This window comes from Vipera berus, assembly GCF_964194415.1.
Source record: "Vipera berus genome assembly, chromosome: 1".
Taxonomy (NCBI): Eukaryota; Metazoa; Chordata; class Lepidosauria; order Squamata; family Viperidae; genus Vipera; species Vipera berus.
This window is the reverse complement of record NC_138202.1, coordinates 247,751,646-247,777,412: the sequence shown is the minus strand read 5'-3', so window position 1 is coordinate 247,777,412 and position 25,767 is coordinate 247,751,646. Positions and strand designations below refer to the sequence as shown.

Here is a 25,767-nt window from a genome sequence, read left to right as displayed (position 1 = left end):
AGTCACGATGCGTCGCGACCCGTCACATGACATTGTGACTGACACCCCTGCTTTAAATAGAGTATAGTAGACACAATGAATTTAGAACCTAAAGGATAATTTATATTATATTTATGCATTCTGAAGATCTTTTTCTTCTAGGTAAAAGGTGATATTAAATATTTTACTCCAACAAAAACAAAATGAATTTGTTCTCTGCAAGGCTCAGAAATGCAGATAGGAAGAACAGGATAGAAAGAAGTTTTTTAGGTACTAATTTTAAAAATAGTGAAAAAGTTTCACAGTTTCACTTACAGGTCATAGATATATTCATGAGAAGAAACATGTTGAATGAATCCCAGGCTTTAGTTGCTCCATCATGTACATACAGAAAATTCATTAGTCGTAGAATATAACTCTCAATAGAAACTATTGCCAGTGATATAGGAGAGGCATTAAACAAACTCTCATGAATTTGTCTACATATAATCTTCAACTTACAAATGGTTGCTTAATAAACATTCAGAGTTACAGCCTACTTGCAAAGATGGAGTTAAGACCAGAAGTTTCAGCAGTTCTTCCCTCCTCCTGTTCCCCCCCCCGCAGTCACGTGACCATGTTTTATGATGGTTTTAGCCAATCATGCCATAACTAACAATGAGTTCACTTGCGACCACCACTAAGGTCATTAGGTCATGAAGTCGGCCAATTTTATAATAGTAAATTTTATATTTTATTTATACACTTTATGAAATAATACTTCTTTTAGGGTGTCCTGAAACCTCTCCCAGTCAGCTTCACTCAGTGAACCAGGAGCTACTTTTATGAAAGAGGGAGCTCTTCCTATTTTCTTTCTGTAAAACCTGCATATCTTTATTTACCTCTGTCCTCATGTGCTTTTACTCACTTTTTTTCCAGGTCAGAAATATAACCTCTGCCTAGTTTATTTAGATTGCAATCCTGTTAGTTAGCTGAGAGATCATTGACTTCAGTATAAGTTACTAATGAATAGGTTTTTAAAGGGTAATTGTTACTGATATTAATTATTTTTTCCAACTATTTTCCATTCAGAAATCAGTAGAATCCAACTGGCCTTATGTTGAAGATCTGCTGAAACAGTCTGTTAATAATCAAGTAAGTATTTTAATAATAACTTGAAAGTTTGATGATGGCTGCTTCAAAATATGGGGACAAGGGGTTTAATGTACCTTATTCGTTCACTTTCTTTCTGAAATTAATTTTGAATATGTCCATCCCTGTTGATCTTTTAAGCTAGGATTCTACATAGTTCTTTTCTTGTTAGAAGATATACTCTTAAATGTTGTTTTTTGAAGATAAATTGTCAGATAAGGTGCATGGTAGAGATAATTATCCTGGACGTGTTACTTGGCTCCTTCGACAAGATATATTCCAAATAAGAACAGGATGCTTAGAAAATGTATACTGCATCTGAGGGTATCAAGTTGAGAGACGTGATAAGGGAGATAGTCTATTGCATTGAAAATTCAGCTATATCCTCATCACAGCAGGAAGGTGACTTGACTTGCTGAGCAATTTGTCTTACAGGCTTGAATCAAACTCTTGCTGATAAGGTTGTAGCTTTTGAGCTCTCATTTCATACCTTATCATTTTTCTTTCTGCAGAGCTGTTAATGCAATACTTTGTGGCCCAGAGGTCAGAAGTGACCTCCTTTTAAAAGTACTTTTAAGTATGCTGCACATATTAATGTGGTTTTTTGTGAATTTGTTCTTGGTTGCATGGTATAAATGCTAATTTAGTATCAACCATTACATAAATAATTTGTTTTTAATTGTTTTGTGCGTAGCTAAAGATAGCTAGCCACGTAGTCAAGCAAAAGGGTTTTGACTTTTTGACTTTTAACTACTCCATAAATGAATTCAAAATTTATCCAAGATTCCATTTACTGAAATATTATGAAGCTTCCTGTTAAAGGAAGACGGTTGTACCATGTTGTTGTTCCTGTTTGTCCCCCATCCCCATAAAGATTCAGCCTCAAATTCTGTAATTCAAAAGATCTATTAGCCCTGTACAACAAAGAGGAAGAAAATTGTGTGAGAATTTTAGCACAAATTCACATTTTTTTTGTATCAGCAAAACTCTGCATATTATCCTAATTTTTATTTTTATTTTAATTCCATTTATATCCCACCCTTCTCCGAAGACTCAGGGCGGGCTTAGCAGTAGCCTTCATTCTATGTATATGCCTGCTTATTAGGGCTTTCACACACACCCCAAGCGGCATTATTACAAAGTCAGCTTAATTGCCCCCAACAATCTGGGTCCTCATTTTACCTACCTCGGAAGGATGGAAGGCTGAGTCAACCTTGAGCCTGGTGGGATTAATTAATTAAAGTGATAGGTGTAATTTTATGTATATTTATCACAGTTTCTTTGAATTAAGTGGAACTTACTTCTGTGACAATGAACATAGCATTGTGGGTGTGGGTGTGGGTGTATTAGTGTTAGAAGAAGAAAATTAAAATGTTAGGGAAGAACAACAGTTTTAATTGTTTATATGGTGAATGAAAGTGATTTTCAAACATATATTCTCAAAAATATTTTATAATTTTTTTATGTAGCCTTTGGAAAAGTATACGAATGGTTATTAAACCTTCCCCTCCCTCACATTTTACTGTAAAATATAATTTCATAGCATATAGTACTGTACTCTAAAATGTATTTTAGGAAATTTGGCTGGTCTTTCTTGGTTAAAATGGTGATAGAGTAAGTTTAGTTACTGTATGTTGCTGAGATTTGAAGAATAAAAAATGTAGCTGCTTGTTGGGGTCGGGTAGAAAGTTTCCTTGGAATTGAACTCATTGCAAGTAAGCATTTATTTTTAAATACTGCCTTGTTTTTGGCCTGTCCATGTAGACAATATATGATTGTATATAAAGGAGGAATAGTTTTTCTTAAGATAAGCAAACATTTGTATCAAAAAAAAAATTGTGCTTATATATCAAGCCAAACTTTAAAAAAAAAGATTTTTTTTGAACCTACTGTTGTATTTAATAACCACGATTTATAACTTATCATGATCAATGGTCTTAGCCAAGGTGTGAAATAATGTTCCTAAATCAATATTCTGTTTTACCCTTAAAAATGGATTTCTGTTGGCCAGTTCCAGTACAAGTGACCAAGGATTATATTTTATTTCTGTTCTTGAAAATGCTACAGTCTTAACTGTCTGGCAAATGTGTAAATACTATAGCTCACAGAATGCTGGCATTTAAAGTTACAATAAAGAATCGCTATAAGTGAGCTAATTCTGTCATGTTCATGGTAGCTAGAAAGTTAGAATTTTTCCTTTGCGTCTGTTGATGCTCCTTCCTAGGCATTAGGAACTATTTTTGGCCCCAAACAATTTTGCTGGAGCATGCTTAGACATAGTCTCACCATGAATTAAACTCCAAATTATCTTTCAAGTATGTCATGATTCAGCCGCCTAAAAAATATACATGGAGATTAGTAGATAACAGTACCATCGTTTCTCAAATTGCTTTTTTCTATTTTGCGTATTGTTTTAACAGAATTTCCTTTTAAGCCAGAAGCAGTAGTCATAAAATGAAGTCCTTAAATGTGAATCCTTCTGATTTGACTGGTGGTCAAGGTTTTATAAAATGGAAACCTTGATAAAAAAAAATTTAAATGAATAACATCTTAATGTTTTGTCTGCTAGGCTGGAATTTTAGAAGAACAATTACGGATGCATCTTCAGTGTTGCTTGACATTAAGCCACATCTGGGATGTAAATCTCACTATTGTCACCATAGTTTGGGAACATTACAGCAAAAATCTGGTTAGTGAATATGTTTTTTTAAAAAAAATCTAAAATTTGGAGGTTTTTCTTTAAAAAAGTATTCCAGTGCTTTTTGTTAAGTGGTAGGTTTATTAATTTTTACATTATTTTATTCCAACAACAATACAAGTTCACAATATTTGAAATATTTTAACTTAAACTTGTTACACCTTGTTATTATCTGGCAAATAATCATTCTAGGTTTTGTAAAACAAATGATCAGTTTTATATATGCATTCAGTGTGCATTGCACTGTACCACAGAAATTCTTTCAGATCAGTAATATGTTTTTTAAAAAATTGACATATTTTCAATAAATATATTAAATAAATACCTAGTTGCCAAATATAGGAAATTTCATTTTCAGCTGTTGTGGTGATGAGAAGAAAGGAGCAGTGGATCCCCAACTAGCATTCATTAGGTGATTTACGATCTAAAGCTAGAGAGCTGTTTACTTCCTCGGCTATTAGACATCTGATTGGTTATGATAAAATAACTTGTGGAAGAAACAAGAAAGTTTCTGCCATACTATGCAACTTTTTTTTTTGCAGAACAATCCCTTTACCATTCCTTGGTTTGGCCTCAAAGGTCTTGCAAATATTAGCAAGACACCCTTGTCTATGTATGAGTTGATAAAGAGCTACTGCAGTGATGTACATACACCTGACATGTATGTATCCTGCAACAGTTTCCAATTTTTTCTTCGCATTTTGGCACAAATAATGAAGAAAGCAGGCAAGACCAATGGAGTTCATCCATGGAAGCAGATCAAAGGAAGGTATGCGGATCTATCTATCTATCTATCTATCTATCTATCCTGCCCATGTCCCCTATAAGGTTACTCTGAGCAGCTTAATAGTTTTCCACCTAGGATTTTTCATCCACCATGTCCTTTTTATTGTGGACACTTTTTGTCTTATTTTAGAAGCATCCATTTTTTAAGATTTATATTCATAGATACTGCCTTCCAGATGCTATAATCCGCACTCCTGATGATCCAGAAGTTTATGGATCAGTCCAGAAAAGGATCAATAGAAACCACCATGTTTTTGCTTTTTTGTTCTTTTCTCATGACACATTCAGTCTTAAATGTTCTTCTCAGATCCCAGTAAAAATGTAGAACAAAGTTTTCCAAATTTGCTGCTCTAAAAACTTGTTGGGATTATTCCTTCATATTGACAACAGAGAATGGGTAATTTTAGTCAAATTGCTCCTAACAGGACTGGATTGTAGAAGACTCATAAATTTTACCAGTGTATAAAAAAAGTTCATTGTAAAGCAGGAAAAAACTTCAATTGATGATACATCAGGAAAAACTTTAGTTGATAATAATATTTTACTAGATTTGTTAAATCAATTTTCACTTTCTCCCCAAAGGACATCACATATATATTATTCATGCTTCATGTATTAGCAGCTTCTGTTTGATGAAAGGTAGACAGAAGTAAAACTTTTGTTCCAAATCTCAACAGTGCCTCTTTCTCATGTGACATTTGTGATTTACATTAGCTCCGTCACACTTGCCAGGCATATCTTAAAGTTTCCTATGCTGTGGAAGGTTTTTGTTCCTTATTCTGAATGTACTGGTATAAACAAAGTGGAATGTTGAAGAAATACGCATACAGTAATACATTTTTAGTAGAAAGGCATTCATTCATTCAACATCATTTTCCATCAAAAAGTTCTTTGGAACTAAAACTAGCAGGGATCATCAATTCAAAGAACAATTGATTGGGAGCCTCCCAGAGTTGGTTAGAAGATGGGCAGGTATATACAGTAAATGCCTTAAACAAATAAATGAAATAAATAAATTCAAAACAAATTTTAAAGGAACAAATTTGGGGGTTTTCTTTTATAATGCAGAATTTATTCGAAATTCCACCAGAAAAGAATGTGTGAACTGACAGAAGTTGGACTTCAAAATTTCTTGTACCTTTTCCTGGTGCTGGCGGCCTTAGCAGAGACAGAAGATGTGGCTAGCCGCATGATGGAACTTCTGCGTTTCCTTAGCCCCACTTCTACCAGTGTTACCCAGAAAGGTCTCATCTGGAAAGGGTACTTTGCTTTCATCTTAACATACATTGACAAGAGCATGGATATCGGAATACTTGCTGAGCCACTCTCGGTGGCTTTCTGTGAAAAGGCAAAAGAATTTTTAGTTGCAAGAAATGACCTCCTACAGAAACAAAACCTTTGGAGGCTGCTTTCCACGTATGTCGATGGGGTCCAAGAAGTTTTTGAAAGCAGCTTATACCTGAACCTTTCTGAAGAAAAGCTGATGAGTGATGGGTTTAGTATGTTGTTGCCCGGTTGCCGAGGAGCTGAACTGGCCGCTGTGTTAAACTTCCTGCAAGCCGTTTTGTTCAGGCTGAGGTGAGAATTTTTTTAGGTCTGTTTTCTGAAATTCCTTTTTTATTGATTTCAACAGACCTTCGCGGTAATATATGTGGCGCGCTATTTATGCATTTATTAAAATTTTACTGAACCACCCTTTTCCCTTACAACTATCTAAGTAGCATATAAATGCAATTGAAATAATATAACAATTATCGTGTAAAGAGAGAAAGTACCAAATACAATGGACAAGAAATCTGAGGGCAGACAAAAATGGTTGTGAGATAGAATTCCCCCTAAAGAGCAGTGTTCACACACATTTTGTCATCTGCAGAGACCCATTTGGCCAACATATGTAGCGAGGAGCTGAAATAAGCTTGGAAGCTTTCAGGTTTTTTGATATAAAAATAGGTAAGTAAGAGCTGTTAGACACATGCATATTCATTACTTGCGGATAACAATGATAAGTGAAGATGTGCATGTATAATTAGTGACAATTAGGGGGAAAAAGATATACAATATTTTTTAACATACTCTTTCAGTTTGGATCTTGCATTACACACCATGAAATAAATGGAGTAGAAGAATATGAAATTAATTGTACCAATGTTTTTGATCATTATTTTTCCCCCATGTATTATCTACATACTTCAGGTTCTTCCCTCATTTGCTATATATGGCAAACATTTAACAAACAGCAGGGAAGTTAAATTCCAATGTTCTCCATGAATGGCAGCAGTTGTTCTTCGTGCTTAAATTTGATCCTTCGTCTTCTAAGAGGCTTCCAGGCCATGTAACATAATAATTAAAACTAGTCAGATCTTCTTTACAGGAGAATAAGATAACACAAATAGTTTCCATTCTTCTGCTCTCTTGATGTGACAGAAGGCACCTCAGATGATATTATGGGTTCCACAAGAGGTGGACTCTCTTCATAGAGAGTTGATTTCAGTGATTCTACCACAGTAAGGATAGACTGCTGAGGGACATTGCAAAAAAAAAAAAAAAATCTTACTACTACAATCAGACTGCTTGGTTCCTGAGCTTGCATGCTTTTGTGAGTCTTACTACGGCTTAGAAAGGTCAGGTACAATTTTTACATCAGCTAAGTTAGATATTGTTTAAAAAGTATACATTGGAAGGAAGAAACCGTGACTAGTTGGAAAAAAACAAAAAGGGGGAGGTGTGTGATTAAAACCAAATGCGTTTTCCCTTGATTTGTGTGATCGTTAGAAACCTCCAAATTTTCATTTTTGTGGTAAGCATATTTCTATTCATGATTTGCATTGGAGGCAGCTCTTTTGGCTAAAAGTTTCTTTAGGAGAGCTAGAAGTCATCTTCACCCATCATTTTGCCATACACCATAATGAGGCAGTTATCGATTGGACACTGGGGGTAGGACTGCAGAAAATACGCTTTCTGAACACTGAGAGGAAACTCACCTACATGTTTACCTTAAGTACTTTGTTACTGTCTGAATAGTTTGACTTCTCCTGTCAGTAGCTTAGAAATCCAAGGACAGCTGATTTTTTTTTCCACCCCAGGCTGTGTTTAAACAAAGATAAAGTATTTGACAAAGTGCAGGTGATTTATTAGGAGAGTCTTTATAAATTGGTTTAAGTTGGTATTTTAAAAACAAAAACCATCTAGAAGCTGGACCCATTTGTTCTTCGTTTCTTCTGAAGTGTGCCATGCATATTATCTTACTTAGCCGGTCCGTTGGCCTTGAATAGTCTATGAACACAGAATAGTCCTTAAAAGTAAATGAATAAACTTCTCGATTTAAGGAAGAACAGCAAGTGCTTTAAAAAATAATGCAGATGTTAACAAACGTTTGATCAACCGTAGTAAATGTCACTTGGATAGAAGGAAAGCCTGGAGGAACATTGTCCATAGGGTCGCGATGGGTCGGACACGACTTCGCAACTAACAACAACAACAACAACTGCTTCTGCCTGAGCTCCTTGACTCGGTGACCAAGTTGACAGTGGAGTTCCCTAGAGACTGATGGCTCTGGGAGATTTCAGCCGGCTGTTTCTGGGCTCAGAGTCAGAAGCACCTCAGAGGTCCAAGGCTGCCATAGCTATGATGGACTTGATCCAGGTTATTGAGCTCAATTCACAGCAGAGGCTACATGCTAAATCTGCATTTTGTACTTGTTAGTGGCAATGTAATTTATTTATTTTTATTAAATAAATTTATATGACACTCATCTCACTATCCAAAGCGACCTGGGCAGAATGTTAACATCAGCTCTTTGTCATGATCAGAGTATTCTCCTGGCTCTAGAGTTGAACGACATTATCTGTCTGTCTCTATCTATCTATCTATCTATCTATCTATCTATCTATCTATCTATCTATCTATCTATCTATCTCTATAGAAGAACTGCACTTTATTTTGTGGGTGGGTGGGTGCGTGGGGGGATGGATGTGTGTATGCACATGTCAATGGGGAGAATTGGATTACAGAGCAATATCTTTGGCCAGATTAATCATTTGCATTCTTGGTTTGCCTTTCTGATTTGGCAAAGGGGAAAATGCCTCACTGTAACAATCCTTTCTACTTCAAGATCCAGATGGGAATAAGATATCAACTCCTTGCATAAATGTAATATCTCTGCCAACTGTATTGAGTGTAATAGTTCTATGGCTGTCAGAATTTGCAAGTAGATAGGAAGTGAGATCATTGATTAAAGACAGAAGCAGCTCCCTGTAGGCAGTTAGTTAATAATAACTTCATATGCCACTTTTCTGCTAACCCAAGATGATGGCTCACAGGAGCATTCCTTTATTGCTGATTAAGTAGCATTATGAAAATACTGACTTCGCTGTGTTAACTAAATGCCTTGGTATTTAAAGCTTAGAATGTCAAATAGTTGTACCAGTCCCCTTTAACGTATCATATAGACATTTGGTAATCGCATTCTACTTGAAATGATTGTAGAAATTGAAAGGTTTTCTTCCTTTTTTTTCATTTTACAAAGTGATAGGTAGCCAAAATTGTGGTTTAATTCTTGTCATCCATATTGCAGTTAAAGGATAGTCAACTTTTGTGCTATAGCCCCTTTTATTTTTTAGGGTTTATAATATACTATGAAAAAAAATTCTTGAGATAAAGTATGAGTAGAAAGGTCTTGTAAGTATTCCTTTTTTTTTCTCCAAAGCAAGCATTTCAAAGCTCCTTTTTCTACACACTTAACCTTTATATTTAAAAGAAATACAGAGGAGACAAAGGAAATAGGTCTTAGACTTTTTTTTCTACTCCATTTGTGTAAAAGAACTCAAGATAACATTCACTGCTTCTAATTTATTCTCGCAACAAATTCATGAAATAGGCTGATATACTAAATGGACCCCAGCCAGGCAGTAAGTTTCATAACTTTGAATGGGGGTCTTCTCAGTCCTTAATCCATAACTCTGAAATGGGTGGGTTGCATGCAGTCTTTGGCACCATTTTTGCAGCTTTTTAAAATTTCAGATGCAGTTTTTAACAGTAAAAGAATTAAAGTGCCATGATGCTTAATATATTCAGAAATGAGTGGAGAAATTTATTCAAGAAGAAAAGGGAGTGAAATTAAAGCCGTGCAAAGCCTTCAAAAGAAATATTTTGTAACCTACAGCCTAGCAAAGCAGCTGTGCATGCACACATTTATCTGTCTAGTTATCAAATTTATTGGCTGCCCATCTTACCATAGGATAACCCTGGGCAGTTTATGGTTACATTTTAATTAAAACATAAAATGTTAATATCAAATTACCAAATATACAGGTATAGTATAGGTGGTACCTTGCTCAATAGTAGTAACTGTGAGAGGGATCTCGAAGTCCTAGTGGACAATCACTTAAATATGAGCCAGCAGTGTGCTGCAGCTTCCAAAAAAGCCAACAGTGCTAGGCTGCATTAACAGAGGGATAGAATCAAGATCACGTGAAGTATTAATACCACTTTGCAATGCCTTGGTAAGGCCACACTTGGAATACTGCATCCAGTTTTGGTCATCACGATGTAAAAAAAGATGTTGAGACTCTAGAAAGAGTACAGAGAAGAGCAACAAAGATGATTAGGGGACTGGAGGCTAAAACATATAGGGAACGGTTGCTGGAATTGGAAATGTCTAGTTTAATGAAGAGAAGAACTAGTGGTGACACGATAGCAGTCTTCCAATATCTCAGGGAGGGAGTCAAGCTATTCTCCAAAGCGCCTGAAGGCAGGACAAGAAGCAACAGATGGAAACTAACCAAAGAAAGAAGCAACTTAGAACTAAAGAGAAACTTCCTGACAGTTAGAACAATTAACCAGTGGAACAACCTGCCTCCAGAAGTGGTGAATGCTCCAACACTGGAAGTTTTTAAGAAAAGACTGGCCAGCCATTTGGCTGAAATGGTATAGGGTTTCCTGCCTCAGCAGGGGGCTGGACTAGATGATCTCAAAGGTCCCTTCCAACACCATCATTATCATTATTATCATTATTATTATTATTATTATTATTATTATATAAAACTTATTCATAAAACATGAAACTCAGTCAACTGAACACTCAAATTGACTGGCACTAATGGTTGACACAGGTTGCTGCCAGCATCCTAGGTATCAACCAGGTATCCTTAAAAATTTATTATTATTATTATTATTATTATTATTATTATTATTATTATTATTATTATTATTATTATATCTTACAACTAAAGACACATGGGGGAGGGCGGGGATGGATTGAGGGGGAGGTGGGACGTGTTTATTACTCAACCACCTCCAGTGCATTGATCCCCCACTGGAGCCTCAAGCCAATTGGCAGAGCTACATCTTTAGGCCCTTATGAAAAGCTAGGAGGGTTGGGACATACAAAGAAACAGCGAGGAACAGCTTTTGAAGCAGCCCCATGAGCCTGGCAAATGATATGGCTGTTTTAATACTCCAAAAGAGGTGCTTGTGCACACTATTGTATATTGAGAAGTATCTCCTTTGAAAATTTTGCAAGGCCCAATTAAAATTCTCCCTTCTCTCCTTTGGTGATATCATTTAAGGTACAGGTGTCAAACTGCCGGCCCACAGGCTGGTTGCATCATGCTGAGACCATGCCCACCCCAGCTCTGGCAATGCAAAAAAAAAGTTGTAATACGTTGCGACATGTCACGTGACACCCGTGATTTAGGGACATCGCCTGATTCTCTCTTTGTTTGTTTTTAATATAATCTAAAAAAGCTCCCTATGCCAAAGTGGGGGGTAGAAGGGTTTAATTATGATTTTTTAATTAAGGATTTTTAATATTGTATGCCACCTGGAGTCACTGTGTGTTGGGCAGCTATATAAATGGATGGATGGATAGATAGATAGATAGATAGATAGATAGATAGATAGATAGATAGATAGATAGATAGATAGATAGATAGATAGATAGATAGATAGATAGATAGATAGATAGATTTATCTATCTATCTATCTATCTATCTATCTATCTATCTATCTTTTGGGTTTCTAGGCTATGATCAGAAAGGTACGTTGAACAGGCCTGACTTCATCCACATTCCATTACTTGGTCATTTGGCTGTTTATAAGAAAACCTATAACAACAACCTATAACAAAGCAATTTGCTATCATTCCAAAAAGGAGGTCATACTTCTTACTCTTATATTCCAAATTTTAATTTTAGCTTAGAATAAAGTGTGTTTCAACTAAAGGAGATAATCTTAAATTAGGAGAAGAAACCATTAATTCATTTCTCGGTCATTCGTGCATATGTCAAAGAAAAGCAGCATAATTAACTATTAGCTCATTAATCCTAGAAAGTAATGTCTATTAATTCTCAATATTGCCTAATAGTGGAAGGGCATATAGTCTGTATGCCAAGGAAACTCAGATAAATTTGTACTTCTTTATGGGTAAGGTTGAGACTAATCTCTTTGTTAGGGTTGATGAATCTAAATCATTAGTTGACATCAGAAAATCTAGTTGATTTCATTAGTTGTTTCAAATTATATTGTAGCAATTGCGTTTGAAAGGTCAGCTTGATTCAGGTATTTGAATCAAAGTTTTGCACAGGCCTACTTTCTGAAATTCAGGTAATCTATTTTTGAGGTTAGATAGATTCCAGTCACGATAAGGCAGCTTCTTATATTTGTGTGCATAAATTACTAGAATACCAAGTGTAGAACTGTAATGGTAAGCGTGAATGACCTTGAGAGACAGAAGACAGAACTACGGACTGCACAATTATTATGTAAAAAATATCTCAGTCCAGAGAAGGAGAGAGGGCACATGGCAAGCGTTGCAGAAGGAACCTTCCCTAGTTTTCCAGACAGCAAAAGGAAAGGAGAAGAGAAATACTTTCACTCAGTCTTGCAAGATTCTGTCAAGGTAATCTTAGAATAAAAGTTGTATTGATTGCTGTGCTTCTTGTGTGGACTACCTCAAAGGGTAGTCATGAAACCTTTAATATGACAACTCTTTCTGAATTGTTCTTAACCCAGTCCTGTGACATCAGTACAGTTTAAAGCAGACATGTCAAACACAAGGCCCAGGGGCCAGATCCGGCCCGCGAAGTGGTTTCATGTGGCCCGCAAAGCCATCCTGGAAACAGTGAGGGAACGGCCCCCACTGCCTTGGCCCTGGCCCAGAGACCCTCAGATCTGTCCCACTCCTGCCCAGGCCCCCATAGGCACCCTTGATGCGAACGATGTAGAGCTGGCCACGCCCACCCAGTAGGCCATACACACTCTAGCCACGCCCACCCTGGCCATACCCACCCGGCCCCCTGAGGGCAACCGCAATGCTGATGCGGCCCTCAATGAAATTGAGTTTGACACCCCTGGTTTAAACTCTTTCTAATCTTACTGCATATAACCAGTCATTGAGAATCAGGCAGCATACAAGTTTAATTTATTATGGTTGTCGCACAGTCACCCAAAATGTTTAGGCTGGATTGTGCATTTTTATTACAAACTAAGTCCTTATCAAGGACCTAAGATAGAATACAGAATATAGAATAACAGAGTTGATAGGGGCCTTGGAGGCCTTCTAGTCCAACTCCCTGGTTCGGCCTATAACATTTCAGATAAATGGCTGCCCAGTCTCTTAAAAACTTCCAGTGTTGGATCATTCACAACTTTTGGGGGCAAGTTGTTCCACTGATTAATTGTTCTAGGCAAATTGTTGTTCTAACTGTCAGGAAATTTCACCTTTTAAGATAGGCAGATGTTGTTTGATGGTGTTAAAGTATCATCATAGGAGGCAAGCTGCACCAAGTAAAGCTGCCTTTTGCAACTGGCTGATGGTGATTTTGGTGTTCCAGTTCTTTTGGGATTGCACCCAAGGCATCTATTTTCTCATACTGTTTTTGTAATCAGTTTGTGCGAATTTTCTTGCAGCAGCTAACTAGGTGGTCTACTTTACACAGACAGCACTTGCTTCTGTTGTTCTCTTCTCAGGTAACCAAATTCTTGGTTCCTAAATTTATTTTACAAGTGGTTAAGTCCATCTTTTTCACAAGCTTTTTCGGTTGTTCAGGTGTGCATATTTTTTTCTCTAGAATTAATATAAGAAAATCTGGGTGATATCAAAAAACCTCCGTTGATGAAATCTCTTTGGAGTAGAAGTAGCATAAAAGTCTTCTCCATCCATTTTCTTAAAATTGTCCCTGCTTTCAGAGCACACTTTGAGTGTCCAATTAGAATGGTAGCAAAAAAAGAAAAGAAAATTATCTCCTTGATTAGTACCTATCCTTCCATCTCCCCACTATCACAACCGATGAAGCTTCCTCAAGGAAAAAACAGTCCAGTTGCCTTTTGAAAGAGCACCTTTGAGACACCTCCTTGAACATGAATTTCATTTGTAAAAAAGATGATGAATAGATATCGTGGCCATTAAAGCTTGTGGCATACTGAATACAAGAAAGAAAACTACAAATTATATGCAGTATTTACACTGACATGTTTTGGAAACTGAAGTAACTTCAAATACTGAATCATGTGGATAGAAAGTAAGTAATATATCTTAAAACTAAAAAAAATAAGATTACTCGTTGACAAAATGTAACTATCTGCCTGATGGTTCTCTGAGGTTTTATGCATGAGAACTTCACACCTGACGAAAATGTGGATTTTTTTTTCTTTATTTAGGCTCTGGTGGAAATTTCCTAAAAACGGCCATCTCCCAGACCGCTCCTCAATCTAACCCCACCTTTTTTTAGAACCTCTCATTTTTAAAGGTAGGCTATAGCTAAAGCAACAATAAGAAAGAGAAAGAATAATTTCATTAATGGTGCAGTACACCTGTTTTTCAGGCAGATGTGATTTTTCCCCCTATATATTATGGGAATACATAGTCATGCAGGGGGGAGGGGGGGCTAAGGGATAAAGAGTATCCTTATATTTTTGTCCTGTGGGATGTTCTCAGAACCCAACAGGAAGTTCTCTCTCCATATAAAATGAATATATTTTAGGCGTTCAGTATTAGTTTGTTAAATACGTTTTTCTAATATAGTAAATCCTTTGGAATATAAATTCTGAGATCAGATTTCACCATTATAACAATCTTAAGATTTTTACAATGGTCCTTTTATCAAACATAATTAACTGGCTCTAATTTAGTTAATTATTTTTTCCCTGCGGTTCTTAGGTGCAAAGACTATTGGTTTTCATGGTGTCTGTCTAGCAATAATAACCCAACACTTTTGCAAAGCTCTGCTTTCAAATGTCTTGCGCAGCCCTAGTATGGACACATGTACTCCCCTTGGAGTGCACTCTCCACACAAAAATTGAGCACACTTTCTTTTCTTTCCAGCATTCTAGAATTTTGAAGAATTTTTTGCCTTCTGATACCTGTGAAAGGTTCCAAGCTTTTTTTTTGGGGGGGGGGGAGATAGCTATTTTACAGGATTTAGTTTTACCTTCTTTGAATAAATCTATATTGGAATGTTGAGTTACTAAATCTCTTCTCCTGACTCTGTATCCTCTTAAAGATGTGTTGCACTGCAATAGCTTGCTGGAAGATTAAGAAATACTGCTAGCCAATATGGTAACTCTGAAATTATAGCCCTTTCCTCAGACTTCTACAATTTCAGAACTTTCTTATGTTCCTTTTCCGCACTGCTGTAACCATTTTATCGGCTCTTATACTTGTTCAGCAACCTACCTGTCAGCTATACATGACTTAACTGTTGTGAAAGAATAAATCCACCAAAATATGCTTTAAGAAAAATAAGTACTTTCCATTTGAAAGTACACTAAGCACCTGCTGCTCATGGCTCATAGTTGTTTAGGGAAATATGTGATCCCTGAAGAACATCAATGTACATCTATTTTCTGGTTGAAGCACTCCACTTTCAAAGCTACAGTGTTTTGTTTTGTTTTTTCCCTTGAATGAACTTCCTTCTTCATACTTCTTTCTTTGCAGCTGCTGAGGGGGGAAAATGGCTCTTTATTGAAATGTGCAAGTTTTTTTTTCCTCTCATTGAACCAAGGCAATTAAAAAAAAACAGTTGTGTTGAACTCTAAATTTGAATTAACGGATTCAGCTGATTAACGGGAAGGATCTACTAAATATATATATTCCATACACAGCAGAAATACACACACAGAGACACACACACACAAAAAAAACCCCACAAAATAGACAGACATATTTACATGCACACATTTGTGTCTATATTCTGTATATGGATGTGTTATATGTATCTTGTCTTTAGGATAACTTGTCAGATTTAAGGCTTATTTAAAATGAAAGAAAGCCAAAGCAATTTTCTTTATTCCGTTTCGGTCTCCTAAGGCCTCTTCCCCCCGGTGAGCTCATAGCAACAGGGGGGTTTAGGAGAATTCAGCCTTGTGCAAATTAATGTCTTGCATCATGAAAATTCAGGACTCCCCTTCCCCCCTCACCTTGAAAAGTAATACAGTGAGTGTGAGTATTATTTCTTGCCAGCGGGTGGAAGATGAATGATTTTTGTCACAGTTTTACTGCTTGATGAGCAGTGTCCTGAGGGTCAGGCTTAAGTCTGTGTCACTATGCTACTCATTACTCTTGAGCTAAATAAGGGCTGATTGGATCTAAATTGCTTAGCACATGGGCCGCAGATGAGCTCAGTGAGTAGGGGATGCCTGCTATTCAGGCTGGGAGTAACCCCGGTGTGCGAATGCTGCATTCGAACACACCGTGGGAGAACTGGGGGGGAAACCAGCAAAAGAAATCAAAATGTAAAAAAAAAACCACACCAAAAACCTCAACTCTTTGATGCTGCAGTGTTAGAATTTGAAATGTAGGAAGTGACAGGTTGATGGTACTTATTAGCTTTGGTTGGATTAGAGAACAGTCATCTGGCTTGTATAATGATAAAAGCAATCTCTAACTATCCTGGCTGCAGCTGCTGACAGGGTTGGTGCTACATCCTACCATTTTCTTTAATGGTGCTAATGGGAGAGGCTTGGGCAAGTTGGTATTACTCACGTTTTCAGTGTTCCAAAATTAGGGATTGGGAAAGAGAAAAATGTGACTAAAAAACAACAACCCAAAACTGATCAGGAGATACGTGAAATAACTAGTCAAGTGTGTAGGATGAAATAGCATTTTTGTTGAAAATGGAATTTTGTAAGCTGTGGAATATATAACAGATGGGTTAAAATACTCTCTGTCATGGATTTATTTAAAAGTTCAGCTTATTCTCCTTTTCTTTTTGGCGGGGGGGGGGGGTTAGGGGGTCTTATTTCATCCCCTCAAGTAGGCATTTGGCATTTCAGAAACTCCACCATCAGCGAATTCATTTGCATCAGATTCCTCAGAATAAATACTCCGAGGACTTCCAAAACTGGAACAAAGCAATTAGAAAAATATTTTTTTTTCCTCCCTACTATTTTAGATCCTTATCCTGAAATCTCCCTTGGATTATTTTTTTTTAAATGCTTCGCATGATGATTGGGTTCCTTAAAAAAAACAAAACCCTGCACATAGCATACGTGGAGGCATAGGGCTTGTTTTTCTATAAATACTGGTTTATTTCCTGAATTATTTTTATAAATATTGTAGCATATAACAACTTCCTTTTGTGCTTTACAGCTGGACTGAGCTTCAATTCTGTCATTCCCGACCAGGACGACCTTTGGGAATTGAGGTTCAGCCCCTCTGGAGGGTATCAGGTTGGGTAAATATGGGATCAGCGGCATGCAAGCAACAAGTTATGAATTATATGGAAATGAATCAATAAGTGGCCTTAGAGGAAGACAGATTCTTTTTCTCCAAAGCAGCTGGGAATTGGGAAATTGGATTGCTGTGAAAATTAAGGAATAAGCAAGAAGTGCAGAGTTGCAGGTACTGTTCCTGCAACATGTGGGTTCACTTTAAGCTTGGCCTAAAACTTTAACTTTTAGGTTGTTTGTCTCAAAACTTTAACTTTTTTCTATGATACCCAAGCAAACCATTTTTGTATCTGCACCTGCACTTTTTTTTCTCTTTTCCGTTTCTAGTTACCATGCCTTATTAGTCAGTTATGTTTCCTTTCTTTTCTCTTCTCTATGCAGCTACCTCTTCCTCTTAACCAATCTCTTTTTTCCTTTTTCCCTATTGTTTCTGGAAAGAAGGAAAATGTGTATACGTGTGTGTGGGGGGGGAATCCTTGTACATTTTTGTGTGAGAGAATGGTATATGCAAGAAATCAACTGGCATATGCAGCCGAACATCAATTAACTTTGTAAACAAAGTATCTTATACATAGACAATTGACTTTAGTGTATAATTTAATTAGTATCAGTTTATTTTTCCCCCTAACCCTCTTGTTAAAATGTGGCTTTCAACATGGTTTATTGTACTGGTGGGTTGGATTTCTGGAATTGAGTTCAGCTGGCAATCTTTAATTTTAACAAGATGAGGAAAATGGTGGTGTTAGCTGCGAAGTCGTGTCCGACCCATCGCGACCCTATGGACAACGTTCCTCCAGTCCTTCCTGTCATCTACCATCTTCTGGAGTCCATCTAAGCTCACGCCTACTGCTTCAGTGACTCCATCCAGCCACCTCATTCTCTGTCGTCCCCTTCTTCTCTTGCCCTCAATCTTTCCCAGCATTAGGCTCTTCTCCAGTGAGTCCTTCCTTCTCATTAGGGAGGAAAATGGTATTGTGCAGCTTTTGTGTGCACACTGACATGTGTATTAAATATTTCTCTCAAGTCTTCCTTAGAGGTCGTCTTGAATTTCGTATTATCTTCCTTTCAGGTAAGCATGACCATGCTTCATGCTTCTTCTCTGCTTCTCTTCTCATTCTCCCAGGGAATAATTTTGTACAGGTAGTCCTTGACTTACGATCACAATTAACCCTAAAATTTATGTTGCTAAGTGACACATTTGTTAAGTTACTTTTGCCCCATTTTTCTTGCCACAATTGTTAAGTGAATCGCTGCAGTTGTTAAGTCAGTAACACGGTTGTTAAGTGAATCTGGCTTCCTCATTGCCTTTCTTGTTAAAAAGCCTCAGAAGGTGATCATGTGATCCCAGGACACTGCAACTGTTATAAATATGAGTCAGTTGCCAAGCATTTGAATTTTGATCATGTGACCAAGGGGATGCTGCAATGGTTGTGTGAAAAATGGACATAATTCACTTTTTTTCCAGGGCAATTATAACTTCAAATGATCACTAAGCGAATCATTATAAGTCAAGGACTACCTCTATTTCAGTCAGTGGGGACCACATAGTCAACTAATTGTAAGACCTCCCAGTGCAAATCTTATGTTGTATGTGCCATGAAAACTTTATGAGTTAATGGAGCTTATCTTTGTATCAGTTCTTGCTTACAATGCAAGTAATGTCAAATTAACCTACCGTACCATTCTTGACATTGTATGAAGGAAACATTAAAGTCTGGAATTTGGGCTCTTAACTGTATTTGATTATAACATGCAGTGTCCAAGTAATCCTTATGTTGAATTCCAAGAATGTGTGACAGATAAGTGAATCTGCAAAAATTCAAATGTTTGGATCAAAACAAGTAGATCAGGTCAGATTTTAAATTTATGAAGATTTTATTAGTGATTCATGAATATAGAAATGGAGCTAGAGTTACCACAGAAATAAATTCTGTGGTTCAGACTGATGGCGAGCAGATGAGTTAGGTTAATAAAGCAAATTGATTTTTTTGTTTTTAAATAAGTATATGTCAGTGCTTACAATCCTTCACTTAATAAAAATATATCCTGTTTTTGACGCTAAGAAGGTCACCAAAGGAAGATTATAATCCAAACACAACCAAATATGTATGTTAAAAAAAGGTCTAGTGAAGACACAAAAACTGAAAAGAATAAACTGACCATCAGAAGGAAGAAAAATTCAATTTTTCAAAAATTTTCCCTCTCGAGAAGAAGAGTTTCATTGCCTGGAACTGGATGATAGATTAAGCAAAGGGCCAGATTGTTTTTCAGGATTGCTCACAAGGTTACTTAATTAGCAAAACTTCAGTATTACTTCATTGTTGCCTTAAAAGAAATAAAATCTTCCTTTTAAAAAAATAAAAAAAAATAAAACCCTTTTTGTCTGTTTCTTTAAGCAAGTTTTTTTCCCTTTCATATTTCTGCTTTAGGAACATGGCAGTAAAATGCAGTTGACAGAATGCTCATTGTTATTTTTGTTCAATTTCACATGGATGGAAGGCTGCATTCCATTTAATTAGAGTTCATTTCAAAAGAGCGCCTTTTTCCTGTTGCATTTTTGTGCCCTACCGAACCTCTGGAATTTTTAATGACTCCAGCCACCTTTTAGAAGGTCAGAAGATTGAGTGATTGTTACTGCTTTAATAAAAACTTTTTTGCCCCCCCCCCCCTAAACAAGAACTGTTCTGGAAAGTCCTTAGTAGCTCCATCTCCATGTAAATGAACGCTGTAAATTGTGCAGTGAGAATGAGGGTGGAAAGGAATTAAAATAATTCCAATAAATGGTTTAATTTATGCCTCAGCAGTTAAGCATGCTCCTGGTTAACAGAAATACCCTTCGGCTACACAGGATTTTGGAGGGTTGTAGGGCACTCATTTGCACATAAATAGCCATTAACTGATAAATTCCCAAAGGTCTCCTGTTGCATGCTAGTGGTTTTGACCTACTTAGCTAGCTTAAATTTGTTTTACAGAATTATTATAATTCTATCCTTGGCACTTAAACTTTGTGATTAATGCATGCCTCACAATACAATTAAACTATAATTACACAGATTTACAGTTTGCTATCATGGTGTTATTGTTATTACAAAAGAGCTGGGTTTGGCAAATATTAGAAGAATTAGGGTTCTGATACCCATCGCTTTGCAGTTATTAAGTGATTATGTTAAATGGGACTCCTTTACTTCCGAAGGAAAAGTGGGCAAGAGGTGAAACATTTAACATATCAGACAGCTTTAAAGTGATAGTGCAGAAGCTATAAAGTAATTTCTGTCACATAGCTAAATTGAATTGGATGTTACTATGTCTCTTCAGACCAGAGAGAGAAAGACGTAGTGTTGAATTTCATGGCTTTAGATCATTGTCTAAAGGAGTTTAAATTTAGACATTATGTTAGCAGGGATGGTTGTTTTGAGCCATGTTGTAGTGAAGGTTTTAGAGTTGCCCATGGAAGCACCTGCCAATCCTCAGTTGAATCCTGTGGTGGACCTATTCAAACAAGAACTGTTCATTGCTAGATCATCTTGAAGAACAATGTGAATTCTTCTGGCTGCATTCAGCTCAAATATACCAGAGAGGTAGATTAAGATTAACGAGAAGGGCATGTTTGCTATAGTTGTCTACAGTGGGTCAGTGGCAATTTGCAGCATCTGTAATACACATGTGACCTGACCTCTCTGCCCTGTGTAATATATGTCTGACCTGCATGCCTGTTTTGTGAAAGCACATGGAAATTGATATAGACATGAAGTAGCATTTACCTCTTACTCTTTTGAGCATTGTGCCACTTATTTGGATTTTTCAGCATAACTATGATTATAATTCTTCAAGCAAGATTCTTCACTTTGATTTGTATGGCTTTCTGCCTGCATTTGTGTGGGGGTATGTGAAAATATTAAGAAAAAAACTGCCTACTGATTTTGTTCTTATTTGAGATTGTCAGATTGTGATCTGCAGATCTCTCTTACTAAGTATGAAAGCACATATAATGGTGGCATCAACCATCTATTCATAATGCCCATGTGCTGTGGAGTTAGAGGACAGAAAGCATGGGGGGAGCTACAACTCTGGGAATACTGATAACCACTCAGCCACATGGGAAATGTGGAGAAATTTTAGTCTTAGCCTGAAAAAACAGAGTCAAGCTAATGTCATGTGAACCAGCTGTTTGGTTTTCTTGGCAATAGTACAGATGTGATTCGTCTTTCCCCCCCCCCCCCACCTTTCAAGTCTAGATTACAACTTTCAGATTTTCTGATAATCTACCAAATTTTTAACCAGGTCTGATACTTCTTGGTTTATTAAAAATACGTCAAAGCCAACTAGATGCAGCCACCTGCTGTGATGTAGAGCAGCATTCCCCAACCTTTCCAGCTGGGCAGCAAAGCCCAATGCATGGGGTGTGCGAGTGGAAGTGTGGCCTCCACTCGTGCAAATGGAAGGCACTTGCACTCACGTGAAGCTCCGTTCTCGTGAGCAGGAAGCACTTACACTCATGCGCGAAACTCCACTCACACAAATGGAGCTTCCTGCTCATGCTCCCTCCACTCACACAAGCGGAGTTTCGCGCGTGAGCACAAATGTACTCTGCTCACGCAAGTGGAGCTTCACAAACACATGTGTGCTTGCCCATCTCCTGCAGCCTGATTTCAAACAGATCACAGCCCGGTAGTGGGCTGCGACCCTTGGGTTGGGGACCCTTGGTGTAAGACAGTAAAGAGGGTGACTCTGACACCGAAGATCTGTTAGCATGGTAGCGAATAAATAAAAAACCTGGGGAGAATTTACCAGAGGGACATGCAGCTTTCCTTGGCAGTTCCCCCGTTGACTTTGCTTGTAGAAAGCTGGCAGCAAAGGTCACACATGGTGATCATGTGACCACAGGACACATGCCAAGTGCCTAAATTGCAATTTTGTGACTGGGGGGGTAACTAGCTTGGACAGAACTTGGAGGACCAGTTGTAAACTTTGAGGACCGGTCATATCACTGGTTCAGCTCCGTTGCACCTTTGAACAGTTTCTGAATGAGTGGTCAGTAAGCGAGAACTATCTGTAAATTAATTAATCAATCTGTAAATCCTGAACCACAACCAAGAATAAAAAGTGCTAGTGGAAAGAGGAAACGGTCACCACGCAAGATCAAGTTTCCAGAACTACCGGGTAATAGCTGCCCTTCCATAAATAGAAAATAGCCTGCAATAATAAGAGTACTAATAAATTCTGCAATCCATCGATTTCTCTGGCTCAGTTCAAGCTATATGCAAACTTTCACAAAGAAAGGAATTTATGATACATTTGTCAGATCCAGCCAGCAGTGCTGCTGTTAATACATCTGCTTGCTTGGTGGTTTTCCTTGATCCTGTGGAGTAAAAGGACAGGAGGATCAGCTCAGGTCTAAATGAGATTACAGCTAGTTCGACAGCTTATCTGCTCTAATGCCAACTAGTGTAGCTTTGCACATCCTAAGGGGTTTACAACAGAAACTGTTCATTGGGTATCATCAGTTTACTCAACACAAGCAGGCTAATCCTCCTCCATCTCAGCGTTTGCAAAACTGTGTGTGAGTCCAAACCAAAAGCAAGTATAGCCAGAGGCTTGAGAGCCTTGTCTTGCTTCATATTGATTTCCCCATCCTTTCTTTTAGATTCATTCAAAGTCAGTAAAAATAAAACCAATAAACAACCCTATTGTGAGCAAAAGGTTAATCTGACCTAAAATCTTGACAAAAGCATCCATTAACCCTAAAAAAAGAGGGTAGCTTTTCTTAGCAATGTGTGTGTGTGTGTGTTTGTATATATATATATATATATATATATATATATATATATATATATATATATATATATATATATATATATATATATATATATATATATATGTATATATATATATATATCAGAAGCCACCAGCCTGATGATGACAGATGGGATTCCGTCGAAACGTCGCTCCTACACCTTTAGTTCTACGCGGGGAAAGACCCGAATAACCAAAGATCCACATACGAACACCCGCGAAAACCTCAGAAAACAAATATATATACAGTACATATACATATACATATACATACATACATACATACATACATACATACATACATACATATATATATATATATATACACACACACACACACACACACACACACAGAGAGAGAGAGAGAGAGAGAGCAACCACCATTTTCAGTGCTCTGCAGCATTTATATTAGTAGACTAGCTAGTAATTTACCTTAACTTAAAAACCTAGACTATCATTACCTGTCTCAGCTAGTTTTCCTCCCACACTATTTATATCTCATACTTATTTTGTATAGTATTTCTCATATTTTCTGTCTTATATGAAATCACTGTAAGTTCCCTCTGATTTTTTTTAAAGAGTAATGTATGTAGCTCTTATTATTTCTAGAATGGTCAGAGGCTGGTTTGCCAATATAAAAGACTCTTCATATCAGAAGTTGAATCTCATTTTAGCAGCACAAACACCATTCATAAAACCAGAAGCTGAGCTGGTCTTCTTGGGCAAAGATTACCAGCTGTTTTTGCCTCAGCGTTAGATCTCTATGGAGACTCTCAGTCATCCAGGTCATGGTTGTCCCAGAGGTGCTTTTTTTCAAAAGGCAACTGGACTTTCTTTGTTTTCCCTTGAAGACGTTTTCCTTCTGATCCAAGATTCTTCAGTTCTTCAGAATGAGAAGTGAAAAGTCTTCAAGGAAAAGTTGCCTTTTGAAAAAGCACCTTTGGGACTTAAGTGTTAGGTAGATCAGTGTAGCTAGCAAGCCTATCCCACATCCTTCAGATATTGTACCCTATTACTTTCCAACATGGTGGGAGGTGCTTTCATATCACTGGTATTTAATGGCCCAGTTGTATGATGTATATATGGGATCTGTAGAAGAAGAACTTCTTCATCTTTGACAGCAATTTTCAGACTAGTCTTGATCAGTACAATCAAAGGGTTAAAGCTTTTCTTGAATTTTATCACTTTAATCTATGAGTAAGGTAAAGGTAAAGGTTCCCCCGCACATGCGTGCTAGTCGTTTCCGACTCTAGGGGCCGGTGCTCATCTCCGTTTCAAAGCCGAAGAGCCAGCGCTTGTCCGAGGACATCTCCGTGGTCATGTGGCCGGTATGACTAGATGCCAAAGGCGCACGGAACGCTGTTACCTTCCCACCGTAGTGGTCCCTATTTTTCTACTTGCATTTTTACGTGCTTTTGAACTGCTAGGTTGGCAGAAGCTGGGACAAGTAACAGGCACTCACTCTGTTACGCGGCACTCGGGATTTGACCCGCCAAACTGCCGACCTTCTGATCGACAAGCTCAGTGTCCTAACCCACTGAGCCACTGCGTCCCTACAATCTATGAGTACATATATCAAATATTGGATTGCTTTTCTCAGTAAACTCCTTCAGACACACTTACATGTGTAAAAAAAAACATTAAGGAAAGCAGCTAAGTTTGTCATGCCCTTTTTTTTTTATTTAAAAAGTTTTACAATACATTTTGACTTTAATCCCCCCTCCCCCACCCCTATCCAACCCTCCCTATCCCTCTCCCCCACTCCCTCCTCCCCCCCCCCCGACTTCCCAGAGCTAAATACAGGGCATAAAATCGAAAAACAAACATAAACACCCCTATGTTATCAACAATAAACTATAAATTCTATCTCTCTCTAGCTCATATAAAATGAGTACAAACAATATTAATATTACAAATAAAGTAGAAAAGAAAAAGAGGAAAACAGAAAAAGAGCTTTACTCAAAATAAATTTTCTTAATCCCAGTCCTTATTCATATTAATTTCAAAAAAATAAGGAAAGAAAAAAAAACTTTCACCTGCTATTTGCATTCTCCCACCTTTCTCTAATTTCCAAACAAATTCTCAGTTACGCGCCAAAAGCGCCTATCTCTGTTAATCTTAATAATCTCCGACCAAACTAAACTATGATCAAAAATAGTTCTTGCATGTATCACGCCAAATGTCTCGCAGTTCCAAATCATCCTTAAGTTCAAATAAAAGTTCAAATAAAAAGAGTATATAAAAAAAAGATTTAGGCAATCTCTAAGCCAACTTGTTGTTAATTAGGAGCTTACATACCCATTCTTAGTTCAACACATACTTTAAGTCCATAACCCTAATATACTTTTCTAGCAAGCAAATAACATCAATCTTAAATTGTGTAAAATATTAAAAAAAAAAACTTTCTTTCTCCTCTATAATAATTTTACTCCATTGACATTCTAATCTAAAAATTTAATCAGCAATCTTAACGCCCCAAAACTTTTGGAGCACCTCTGTCATGACCCCCAAAACTTCTTTAGACCGCTCTCCTCCCATATCTTCACTGTAAGCACACTTTGAAGATTCCATAACTTTCTGCTGGTCTTGCTCTTGCTCTCGTCTCGCTCTTCTTAGGGCGGCACGCGTCATCTTCTGGCCTCCTGCAGCAACCGATGAGACTGTGACTTGATCCCCTCCAACACCATTGTCCTCTGTCTGTCTATCTGCAACAT

The 25,767-nt window shown here is 37.3% G+C and overlaps 1 protein-coding gene across 1 annotated transcript in view; it reads left to right on the top strand.

The window, feature by feature from the left end:
- The window catches only part of MMS22L (MMS22 like, DNA repair protein), a gene marked incomplete at its 5' end in the record, with an annotated part of 78,284 nt that overhangs the window by 21,797 nt on the left and 30,720 nt on the right, over window positions 1-25,767 (top strand). The window contains 4 exons of the mRNA XM_081315321.1: window positions 1,051-1,113; window positions 3,680-3,799; window positions 4,351-4,577; window positions 5,663-6,172. Of these exons, the coding sequence (XP_081171447.1) occupies window positions 1,051-1,113; window positions 3,680-3,799; window positions 4,351-4,577; window positions 5,663-6,172 (920 nt within the window). The remainder of the gene's footprint in view (window positions 1-1,050; window positions 1,114-3,679; window positions 3,800-4,350; window positions 4,578-5,662; window positions 6,173-25,767) is intronic.